The sequence below is a fragment of the Camellia sinensis genome, chromosome 10 (genome assembly GCF_055761805.1).
Source record: "Camellia sinensis isolate YWXY chromosome 10, ASM5576180v1, whole genome shotgun sequence".
Lineage (NCBI taxonomy): Eukaryota > Viridiplantae > Streptophyta > Magnoliopsida > Ericales > Theaceae > Camellia > Camellia sinensis.
Window position 1 is genome coordinate 117517355 of NC_138970.1, and position 11785 is coordinate 117529139.

The following is an 11785-nucleotide window of genomic DNA, read 5'->3' on the forward strand; positions in this document are numbered from 1 at the left end:
CAAAACACCCCTATGTTGGGGTAGGGTTTTCCCTGTCCTATTTTGTCAGGAGCTAGGGTTTCACTACGCACGCAGCGGTTTCAAACAACCTATAAACGGGTAAGCAACCTATCAAGTTTGGAATGGTCACTATGGATTCGAATATGCACTAGGTCGAATGGTCAAAAAGGGTCCCATACTGGCAGAGCCCACAACCGGTCAGCCTTATGGTCATGCCTTGACAAGACAAGCCTCTGGCAAACCGTTCAGGAATAGCAGATGGCAAACACGGTGTCCTAGGCGCACCAATGCAAATGCAATGCAAAGAAACACATAAGTGTAATCAAAACAACATATCATGAGTTCAAGTCAAGTTCCCTAAATCCCCAGCAGAGTCGCCAGAAATTGTAGACGTCCCCGAACGCCCCTGGGAGGGATGAGCTCCCCGTTCTGTTCGATATTAGGCTCACTACAGTTCAGGACTCTAAAATTGTCACGGTTCTAAATCTGAACCAAAGAGTCCAAATCTGGCAAATCGTTTTGAGAAAACAGATTTTGAAAGAAGTGCCAAACATGGACTGCTTTGCCAGATACAGAGTCGCCACCTAAATGTTTTATTTTGGGAAAATTTAGGAAACCCTGACTCGTTTGCCTAAGGCCACGTGTCCGTCATCACCAAAGTTGCCTCGGCTCGGGAACTTGGGTACGATTGGGGAAGGTCACTTCGTGAGCACCCCCGCTCGCCCGATCAAAGATCGGCCTCTAATAACCATGATATCTATTTTTGAAAACATTATGCGTTCTTATTCCGGTTATTAGCCTAGATTTACTATGTGATGCGCACAACATACAAGTATAGACTGGGTCACCTGAATTGGAACAAAACATTTCATGTTTATTTTTTAAAGTGGTTTGATTGTGCTACCCGCAAGTAGGCTAAGACGTGGATTTGCCACACGCATGCAAGGATGCTAAAACATAAAACTTACCGAGTACTCCAAGCCAAAACAAAAGCTAATTAGAAATTCATGCATGATCCTAATTATACGAAAATGCCTAATGCAACACATGCAAAAATGCAACTATAGCAGGCTCGGCTATTCTAAACATGGCATATGAAATGCTACAGCTAACATGTGTTCAACTTGAAATTGAAAATACAATGCAGTTAGTATGATGCGCCGAGCCCGGTGCATGCAAAACAGATGAATGAATGCAAACATGCTATCATACTGTATGCTAATTGAAACATGCCCTAATCTAACCATCATAAGCGGGTAAATAAAAGGGAGAAAGACGTGGGGTTGGAAGACATACATCACACACACGCACACTTATTATAATATTGCCCTCGCGCGGAGGGTCCGAATAAATAATATCCAGTCCCAAATAATTACAGTTCGAATAAGTATAAAACCCTAATTAATTCACAAATTTAACTAGGAAAGTAATAAATTGGCATGCAAGCCAGGGACTGCCTCAACTCTGATCCGGATGATGAATGATGCAGGTTCGGGTTGCCTTGCGCGAAAATCCATTGCGATGCCCCAATTAGCCTCTGTTTACAATTGTTCTTGGGATGCGTGCCAAGCTCCGGAAGGCTGCTGACTCTTGATTTGCTATAACAGAGAGCAAGAAAGGGGCATGGCAAAGTATTTGCACATATGTATGCATGACTGCCCTTCGGGGAGTGTAGTCCTTGATCCTCGTGCCACCAATCACGCATATCGATGCCTGATGGCCGATGAGTCGAATTGTACGACTCAATATGAAATGAATGCACATATAAACACAACAAGACCTAAACTCCATCATGGATAATCCGGAGTGTCGGTGACTGGGAATTGAGACACGTTTCGTCACTCGAAGTACGAAACGTCCCTCGTTTCCCGTGCTCGGGCTAACTCCTATCCCAAGCACAATGCAATATGCATGACATGCATGAATGCAACTAATATACAACCTAGCATGCACAATGCTATGAGATGGCATACACAATGCACGATGTAACAAGGCATACGCAATGCTCTAACATACAACCTAGCATACGCAATGCTATGAATTGAAATGGCATACGCAATGCATAATGGACTTATACTAACACGAGTGGAACTCAGCCACACTCACATTAGTAGCCATACGATGAAAATGAGACAACTCAAAATGCGTGCCCACGTGCACGCGAACCGAGGATCGACCCTAAGGCACCAAATGCCACTCTAACAAGACATGGCAAGGCATGGAATATGGAATACTAGCATGCAAATTTTAGTAGCAAAATATGATGCAAAACATCCCCAGAACATGGAAACATGGCACCCGATACATGGAATGAGACCCGAAACATGAAATTAGGTACATGGAATGACCTATGGCTATGCAAAGCATGCTTTATTTGAACACGAAGTGTGAATACAGAATCAATATAGTCCCAAAACAAGCATATTTACAGTTTTAAGCAAGGCCAAAAAGTGAACACAAATAGGGCTAAGTTAACATGCAAAAATGGCCCCAAAAGAGAGATAATGAAGCAAGTAGCATCTTCTGGCCCTAAATGGTGAAGAGCCCTTCAACAAAGTTGAAGAGGGACTCAAAATGAAGCACTTTAAAGTTCACAATAAGCCACGAAAACAAACACAAGTATGACTAAACTATTGTGCAAGAAATGGGCCAAAAGGGAGACAAAGAAGCAAGTGATGGTTTCTGGCCTCAAAAAGAGGAGGGCCCTTCAACAAAGTTTAAGAGGGGCCCAAAACAAGGTGTTTTACAGTTAGTGACCAAACCCAAAACAGTGCAAATGCAAGCTTAAAATACTATGCAAAATAAGGCCTAAAAAGAGGTTTAAACAGAAAGAGAAAAAAGGGAGCTTGAAAAAGCAAAAGTCCCTTGATAAAACATGAAGATAGTGTCAAAATAAAGCTATTTACAGTTCGGACCAGAGCCTAAAAATACAAGCACAAGAGGCTAACAAAACATGCAAAAATAAGGCCAAAAGAGGGATAAAGAGGCAAGTGACAAAATGAAGCCTCAAATAGTGAAGATCCCTTCAACAATGTTGAAGAAGGGCTCAAAATAAGTCACTTTATAGTTTATAAACAAGCTCAAAACAGTTTACAAATAGGCCTAAAATACTATGCAAGAAAGAGGCATACAAGAGAGGTAAAGAAGCAAGTGTAAAAAGGAAGCTTCAAACAGGGAGAGGCCCTTAAATAAACATGAAAAGGAGCTCAAAATAATGCTATTTTCAGTTAGGGTCGGAGCCCAAATATGCAAGAAAGTACGGCTAATATATTGAGCAAAATAAGGCAAGAAAGAGGGAGGAGAAGACTTACCCTTGAAGACCAAATCTTTGACAACTCTTGGACCAAGTTTGGTGGCTCCTTAGCTCTGGAAAACAGCTCCAGGTGGCTGGAATGGATGGTGGTGGTATGGTGCTAGGTGGTGGTGTAGAAATGGTGTAGGGTTTGGGAGGTTTTGAGGGTTGGAGTGTAGAGAGAGAGAGAGATACAATGCAAGAGCCTTAAAGAAAACTTTCTAACCCTTAAAACTAAAGGGGAGGGGCTGGTTTTATAGGCAAAGGAGTGGAGAAAAGGGGGGGAATTTCAAATTCAAGTTTCCCCCCCAAAAGGCTAAACCTTCGGACATGGGTGAAGTGCAAAACAAAATACATGGCTGGAACGCACTTGGGACAAGGATCATGGCCGGCCAGCTCAAAAGGGAAAAAAAGGCCATTCACCAAATAGGTGGCCGGCCTGCTAGATTTTCTGGCCGGCCTGCTACTTTTCAGAACAAAAAATGGTTCTGCCAGAAAGAAAGGTGGCCGGCCAGTGATTGGGAAGTCCAATGGTGGCCATTCAAGTGTCCACATTGAAACCCCGGAAGTTAGCTTTCCAATGGCGCAAACCTTACATTAAAATTCCTCCTATGGAAAACGTTATGCTAGTTTCCGTGAAGTCGCGCAGATTCGGTCCTACCCGGATCCATGCCAAACTTCTCCTCTCCTTGTTTTCTTCTCTCCTCTCCTCTTTTCTTCAACTCCAAACCCCTAAACAAGGTGTTTTGAAAGATTTTTCAAAAGAGTTCATCTCTCCTGCATTCATTTCCACTTTGTCCTTGCTTGGTTTACCGAAAAGCGCGACATTTAACAAAATGCGAGCGTCGGGACATCGTAGAAACTTTATTTCAAAAACGTTTTTGAAAGAAAGGGTTTCAAGGTCTAAAATCTTTTGATCAAGATTGTTTTGGTCCAAAAAGGGGTATGAAGCTGAGATTTGACTCTCTTTCCTTGCCGAAGAAATTGAACCTTTGCCCTGCACATCTTTCAAAACCATCAGTCGCGTCCAAGTCTTACAGGCGGTCAAAAATGGGGTGTCTACACAAAGCAGTCCTCGAATCCCTACCTTCAGTGTAGTTTGGGGGCAAAAAGAATTCTAGCACATAAACATTGTCTTCAATATAACTACTCCGCAAGCAAATTGCAAAAGAACCTGTAAGTCCAAATTTGCGTGTGTAGTGTGTGGAAGGGTACTCAGTTATGCTAAATTTGGAGTGCCCTTTCGCACACTACACATGCAAATTTGGACTTACAGGTTCTTTTGCAATTTGGTTGCGGAGTAGTTATATTGAAGACAATGTTTACGTGCTAGAATTGTTTTTTCCCCCAAATTACACTAAAGGTAGGGATCCGAAGACTGGTTTGGTTCTGTTATTGACAACAATGAAGCAGCATTGTAAAAGTTTTAAGGTCGCTTCTGAAGAAAAACTAGAAGAAGAGTTATCTATTGAAGTTCTTGATTTTTCAGAGGATGGTGAACTTTATTCTTATCAAATACACCAAACTGAAGATCTCCAAATAGGATGGAGAATGGAGAAGAGATGTTGTTTCTAGATTTATCCAATCAACAATTACTAGAAGTGGATGCTGTAGGCAACGGAAACAATGTTGTTAGTAGCACAGAAGAAAACAACATTGTTGTTACTTCTGTATAGCCAAATTGCATAACTAACTCATCCCAGAGGCTACAAAGAAAAGCTGGAATTCCAATTAGCTTGGAGGAATGCCACGTTAATTGCTTTCAAAAGTCGAGAAACAGATCTTTTGTTCTAGGTTGCATGATTTAAAGTTGCCTGATGGTTATAGCTCCAATATTGCTAATTGTGTTTCATTAGAAGAGTGCAAGCTGATAGGCCTCAAGTCATATGATTGTCACGTCCTGATGCAGGAGTTGTTGTCAGTAGCATTGAGAGGATTTTTACCTCTAGGACAAGTTAATTATGAAATTTTGCTATAAAGAAGTAACAACAATGTTGTCTTCTTCGGTGCTACTAACAACATTGTTTCCGGTGTCTACAGCATCCACTTCTGGTAAATTTTGATTGGATAAATCTAGAAAAACCATCACTTCTCCATTCTCTATCCTATTTAGAGATCTTGCAGTTTGGGGTATTTGATAAGAATAAAGTTCACCATCCTCTAAGAAATCAAGAACTTCAATAGATTACTCTTCTCCTACTTTTTCTCCTAAAGCGACCTTAAAACTTTTACAATGCTGCTTCATTGTTGTCAATAATGGAACCAAAGCAGTCCTCGAATCCCTACCTTCAGTGTAGTTTAGGGGCAAAAAGAATTCTAGCAAGTAAACATTGTCTTCAATATAACTACTCCACAAGCAAATTGCAAAAGAACCTGTAAGTCCAAATTCGTGTGTGTAGCGTGTGGAAGGGTACTGAGTTATGCTAAATTTGGAGTACCCTTTCGCACACTACACATCCAAATTTGGACTTACAGGTTCTTTTGCAATTTGGTTGCGGAGTAGTTATATTGAAGACAATGTTTATGTAATAGCCCGACCCTCGTACATGACCCTGGTATCTTTCCAGCCCGTTATTCTATGTTTTTGAATGCATATTATGAAATTCTACGTGAAAGTACATTGAATTACATGAAACATAGCCATATGGATTCCTATCTGTTGAATAAGGAAATTATCTGTCACTATAGACTATTTGAATCTGAAATTGGGCGCCTTAGAGGCTTTAATTTTCAAAAATTGATTTGTTATTTGGAATCTGCGTAATTTTTAAACTCAAATGAGATTTTCTGTGAAATTTCAATTTAGGATGCTTAAACGATTAAATTTTGTCTTCTTATAAACATAAATATATATATCAAGCTTAAGATGTCTTTGACTTGAAAATACCTCCTGTGGGCAACCTAGAAGAGGGAATTTCGCGAGAGTTAGAGAGAAGGCCTTCAAGTGAAGGATTTGGGGAATTTTGTGAAGATTGCTTAGATTAAACTCAAGGTATGAAAATTTACTTCATCTAGCTACTCTCTCTCTCTTGATTATGGTTGGGAATTCTCTTTGTGTTGGGCAAGTTAAGGTAGATGTTGAGGGTTTATGTGGTAATCTATATTAATGAATCAAATAGAGTTATGGGGGGAAATCTACATCTTATTTCCTTGTTATTTCATGAGAATGTTCAATTATGAGTTTGAATAAGAAATAATTATGTAAACCCAAAATAATGAGAATTTTGGAAAAGCTATAATTGATGTTTATGTTTGATTCATGTATGATGCATGTTTGATTTATGAGAGTTTCTCATCAATTGGTTACTTTGACACTTTATTTGGGTGTTGTGTGAAATTATACTTCAACCTTTGGTTTTATATCATCATTCCATGGAATTATGTTAATATCATGTGTTATGTTTCCTTGCACATGAAGAACTTGAATATAAGAATGGAATTTGAGAAAGGGATGGCTTGTTGAAGCTTCTAATCTAGTTTAATTTGTTATGTTCAAGGTGGAATCTATGTTATGGTGATGTTAGGTTGAAATATTGCATTAATCTAACCTTGGATTGCATGTAAAATAAGGTGTCGTTGCTAAATTTCGAGTGAAGTCGAGCTGTCCCAAATCTGGGCTACGACCGCTCGAGCGGAGGACATGCCCGCTCGAGCGGGAAAATTGACCTCCCAGCAGTTTTGTGACTGGTACAGTCCGCTCGAGCAGCCAAAGTGGCGCTCGAGCGGGGGACTTATTTTCAAAAACAAAAATGTGTTTGTTCAGCTTTGCGTGCTTGACTCTCTGGCATTTTTAGAATATTTTTCTGATAATTTTAAGATGGTTATAAATTCATGTGAAGTGTAATGACACAGGGAATAGTTCCTCAATGATTTAAGAAGAAAGAGAACTAATTTACAAGTTATGATTGTGTGCAGGGCACACTCCGAAAGGAATTAGCACGCCATCACAACGCTGTGAGTAATAGTACATTGAATGTACATTTATTTATCGCTAATGTCTGTTTAGAATTTTCTGGTTTCCGTCAGCTACGACATTTTCTTTTGTATTGATTAGAACTCAATGGAAATGAAATGTTGAAAAGATATACGTACACATTTGTGTGTTCTGGGCCGAAAGGCTGTTCTGGGCCGAAAGGCTGTCCTGATAATTCTTGGCCAACAGGCCGTTCTGATAATTCTGGGCCAATAGGCCGTTCTAGAAACAAAACCATATCAGACTCGCTTTTGTATTATGCATTGTGGTAAAATTGGTTATTAAACTACTCAAGTATTATTATTCACTGAGCTTGTCTCACTCTGTAATTATATTTGATTCTGTAGGAAATCAGCTTGGAGGTCAGTCCTTACATCATCACTATCTACCTTTTGTCAGCTTAAGGACAACCAAGCACTTGGAGAAGCCCTTTGCATGCTAGGACAGTTTTGCTAGTCTTAGTCATTTTGTACCCATATTTTGTTGGCCACAGTTGTTTGTATCTAATATTTTGTACGCCCAAACTCTGGATTGGACTTGTAATTGTGTATGTAACCTAATCCCGGGCGCATATTCACTTTATGTTTAATTTCGAGACGTGGTCCTGGCATTTTGGTAGTCGCTCCATGGATGTGTCTACATGTTATTTTATTTTAAACGCTTCCATTCAGGCTCCGAATATCATTTATAGCAGGTTAAGTGTCTGTTTCTGATCAGGTCACGCCCAAAACCTTTAGGGGCGGGTTAGGGTTGTGACAAGTGGTATCAGAGCACGAGTTGCTATCTCACACACGGATCCATTGAGCTTTAGGATGTCTAGAAATTTATAGGCATCATGTAGTAAAGGACGATTGATAGCAACGTTAAATGTTTTCTGCTAATCTTAATGATGATGACCAATGTCTATTGCATTCTTTTGTGTATGTTGTACTTGATTGTTGTGTAGATCATCGTGAGAACACGGACAGAGGAGCAGGAAGGTGCTACGGATGCCCGGTTGGACAGGATAGAGAGAATGATTATGGAAGTGGCAGAGACCTTACGTCGACAACAGCAACAGCAACAGCAACAGCAACAACCACAAGAACAACCGCCACCACCACCAATACCTTCCCCAGTAGTACAAGAGTTCCATGCTGAAGATAGAATCATTACCCTTACAAAGGAATTTAAAAAAGATGAAACCGCTAGTATTTAAAGGCGGAATTGAACCGATGAAAGCTGAGGCATGGGTATTGGGAATAGAAAAGTTGTTCGAAGTTTTCCCTTGTACTGAAATCCAAAAGGTGCAGCTTGCTGCTTTTACTCTTGAAGATGAGGCGCGAATGTGGTGGATGCTCACAAGAACAATGTATCAGGGGCTGACATGGGACAGATTTTTAGAGTTATTTTATGATAAATATTTTCCCTAGAGTATGCAGGACAAGAAGGTGACCGAATTCGAAACATTGAGACAAGGAAATAAAACTGTTGCCGAATATGAAGCTCAATTCGCAGAACTAGCCCGGTTTGCACCTCACATGGTAGATACAGAATACAAGAAGGCGCGAAAATTTGACGGAGGATTGCGGAGTACTATTCTGGACCGAGTTAATGTGTTGAAGTTACCTACCTATGTTGATGTGTTAGAAAGGGCTGTTATAGCAGAAGGGAATATTGCTGCTCAGACTCGGATTTCTGAATGAAAAGGAAAAAGGCAGAACAACCAAGGGTTCAATGGGTCAACTACTCCACCAAATAAGAAGCAAAATTTAGGGACCTCCAACACTACTACTTCTCCTCAAAATTCAGCTCCTGTGTGTCCAAAATGTGGATGGAGGCATCGAGGGATTTGTCACCGATTGTTGGGGGCATGTTTTCGATGTGGCAAAACGGGGCATTTGATAAAGGACTGTCCGCAAAAGAATCAACAAACTGGGAATAAGGCCGCCACAAGCTCAGCAGGGTCTACACCGGTTCCTAATGCCAAGTCAGCTGCTAAACCCGCTAACAATAAGGATACTACGAGGCAAGGTAGGGTATTTGCGTTGGTTCCGGGAGATGTACAGAATGCAACAACAGTGGTGTCAGGTACATTTATGGTTCATGGACATTCTGCTCACATTTTATTTGATTCTGGCTCTACCTGTTCCTTTGTGTCAAAACTATTTGCGAAAAACTTAGATAAACCTGAAGAAGAATTGACTTATGTGTTGTGTGTGTCTTCACCTATGGGAAATTCTATGATCTGTACTTCTGTCTATTCTGCTTGTGAACTCCTCATTGGAGATATCCATGTATATGCTAATTTATTACCACTTGATATGACTTCTTTTGATATTATTCTGGGGATGGATTGGCTGGGTGAATATAGTGCTACTATCGACTGTCTGACAAAGCAAATCAAATTCCACCCTCCAGGACAATCAGAATCTACTTTTCACGGGCAAGGAGTGACTTCTCCACTGTATGTGATTTCTGCGGCTAGGGCTTGTAAATTAATTCAGAAAGGGTGTCAAGGGTACTTATGTAGTGTTTTGGAAGGGCCAACAACGACTGTGAATATTGGTGCGATTCTAGTTGTCTGCGAATTTCCGAACGTCTTTCCGGAAGAATTGCCGGGAGAATTAGTGGACCGTGAAATCGAATTCACGATTGAAGTGCTACCGGGAGTCCAACCCATCTCTAAAACCCCGTATCGAATGGCGCCAGCTGAAATGAGAGAATTGAAGATTCAATTGCAAGATTTATTGGATAAGGGGTTTATCCGCCCGAGTGTTTCTCCGTGGGGTGCACCAGTCCTGTTTGTGAAGAAGAAAGATGGAACACTCCGATTATGTATAGATTACCGGCAACTTAATAAAGTAACAATCAAGAATAAGTATCCCTTACCACGGATCGACGATTTATTTGATCAATTACAAGGATCACAGGTCTTTTCTAAGATTGACTTACGGTCCGGATACCACCAATTGAAAGTTAAAGCTGATGATGTTGAGAAGACAGCTTTTCGAACCCGGTACAGTCATTATGAATTTTTGGTTATGCCCTTTGGAGTTACAAACGCACCAGCAGCATTTATGGATCTGATGAACCGTGTCTTCAAACCTTATCTGGATGAGTTTGTAGTGGTCTTTATTGACGACATCCTTATTTACTCAAAGAATGCAGAGGTCCATGAAAATCATCTTCGCTTAATCCTTCACACCCTCCGAGAAAAGAAGTTGTACGCAAAGCTAAAAAAGTGTGAATTTTGGCTACATGAAGTGACATTTCTGGGGCATGTTATAACTAAGGAAGGAGTCTCTGTTGATCCAAACAAGATTGAGGCGATTGTAAACTGGCCGACCCCGACTAATGTGACTGAAGTGCGTAGTTTCATGGGATTAGCCGGCTATTATCAGAGATTTGTTCAGGATTTTTCTAAGATTACTGTACCACTCACACAGTTGACTAAAAAGGGAGTTGTATTTGAATGGACGGAACCGCGGAAATCTGCCTTCCAAGAATTAAAAATGAAGTTGACTACAGCCCCGGTCCTTGCCCTACCATCTGGTACTGAGGGATTTGTGATTTACAACGATGCATCACATAAAGGACTTGGTTGTGTGCTTATGCAAAGTGGAAGAGTTATTGCTTATGCTTCTCGCCAGCTTAAATCCCATGAGAAGGGCTACCCCACTCATGATCTTGAGCTAGCTACAGTCGTTTTTGCTTTAAAAATTTGGCGACATTATCTATATGGAACTACTTGTGATATTTATACCGGCCATAAAAGTCTCAAATACATTTTTACCCAAAAGGAGTTGAATATGCGTCAGCGGCGATGGTTGGAGCTTATTAAAGATTATGATTTACAGATCCACTATCATCTCGGTAAAGCCAACACGGTGGCAGACGCACTTAGCCGGAGAAATATGGGGGATTTGGCAAGTTTATTGACAGGGAAAAAGGAGTTGATGAATGAGCTGAATAAGATGGGGGTCGACTTGGCGGTGCATGGTCAAGGGGCAACAATGGCAACAATCATGGCTCAACCGACATTACTTGAGGAGGTTAAAATACGCCAAATGGAGGATGGAGCTTTAAAGAAGATACGTGATGAAATGAAGACAAAACCGGAACTAGGATTCACTTTGACAGATTCTATGCTTAAATTTCAAAACCGAATATGTGTTCCTAATGTGTTAAAACTTAAACGGAAATTGATGGAAGAAGCACATGCCTCAAAAGTTTCAATGCATCCATGAAGTACTAAAATGTACCAGGATTTAAAGAGACATTTGTGGTGGCCAAGTATGAAGAAAGAAATCGTAGAGTTTGTTTCTAAGTGTTTGCAATGTCAGCAGGTAAAAGCAGAGCATCAGAGACCCGCAGGATTATTACAACCCCTTCCAATTCCGGAGTGGAAATGGGAACACCTGACCATGGATTTTGTTGCAGGCTTACCACGAACACCCCGAGGGATGAATTCTATATGGGTCATTGTCGACCGATTAACAAAGTCCGCCCACTTCCTGCCTGTGAAGACCCAGCATAAT

General features: G+C 40.8%; 1 protein-coding gene across 1 annotated transcript; it reads left to right on the plus strand.

Moving 5' to 3' along the window:
- The first annotated feature begins 4836 nt into the window (after positions 1-4836).
- LOC114302198 (uncharacterized) lies at positions 4837-11494 on the plus strand. The gene is made up of 7 exons (XM_082890364.1): positions 4837-4962; positions 7613-7627; positions 8212-8336; positions 8431-8584; positions 8678-8837; positions 8955-10082; positions 10302-11494. Exons 1-7 carry the CDS (start codon positions 4837-4839, stop codon positions 11492-11494), a joined length of 2901 nt encoding a protein of 966 aa, XP_082746490.1.
- Positions 11495-11785: the final 291 nt, after the last annotated feature.

Coding starts and splice junctions, on each gene's coding strand:
- LOC114302198 (XM_082890364.1), top strand. CDS start 4,837: ATGGAGAATGGAGAAGAGATGTTGTTTCTAGATTTATCCAATCAACAA. Junction 8,337..8,430: donor CAGCAACAGCAACAGCAACA/GCAACAACCACA, acceptor ACCCTTACAAAG/GAATTTAAAAAAGATGAAAC. Junction 10,083..10,301: donor AGATGGAACACTCCGATTAT/GTATAGATTACC, acceptor TGCCCTTTGGAG/TTACAAACGCACCAGCAGCA.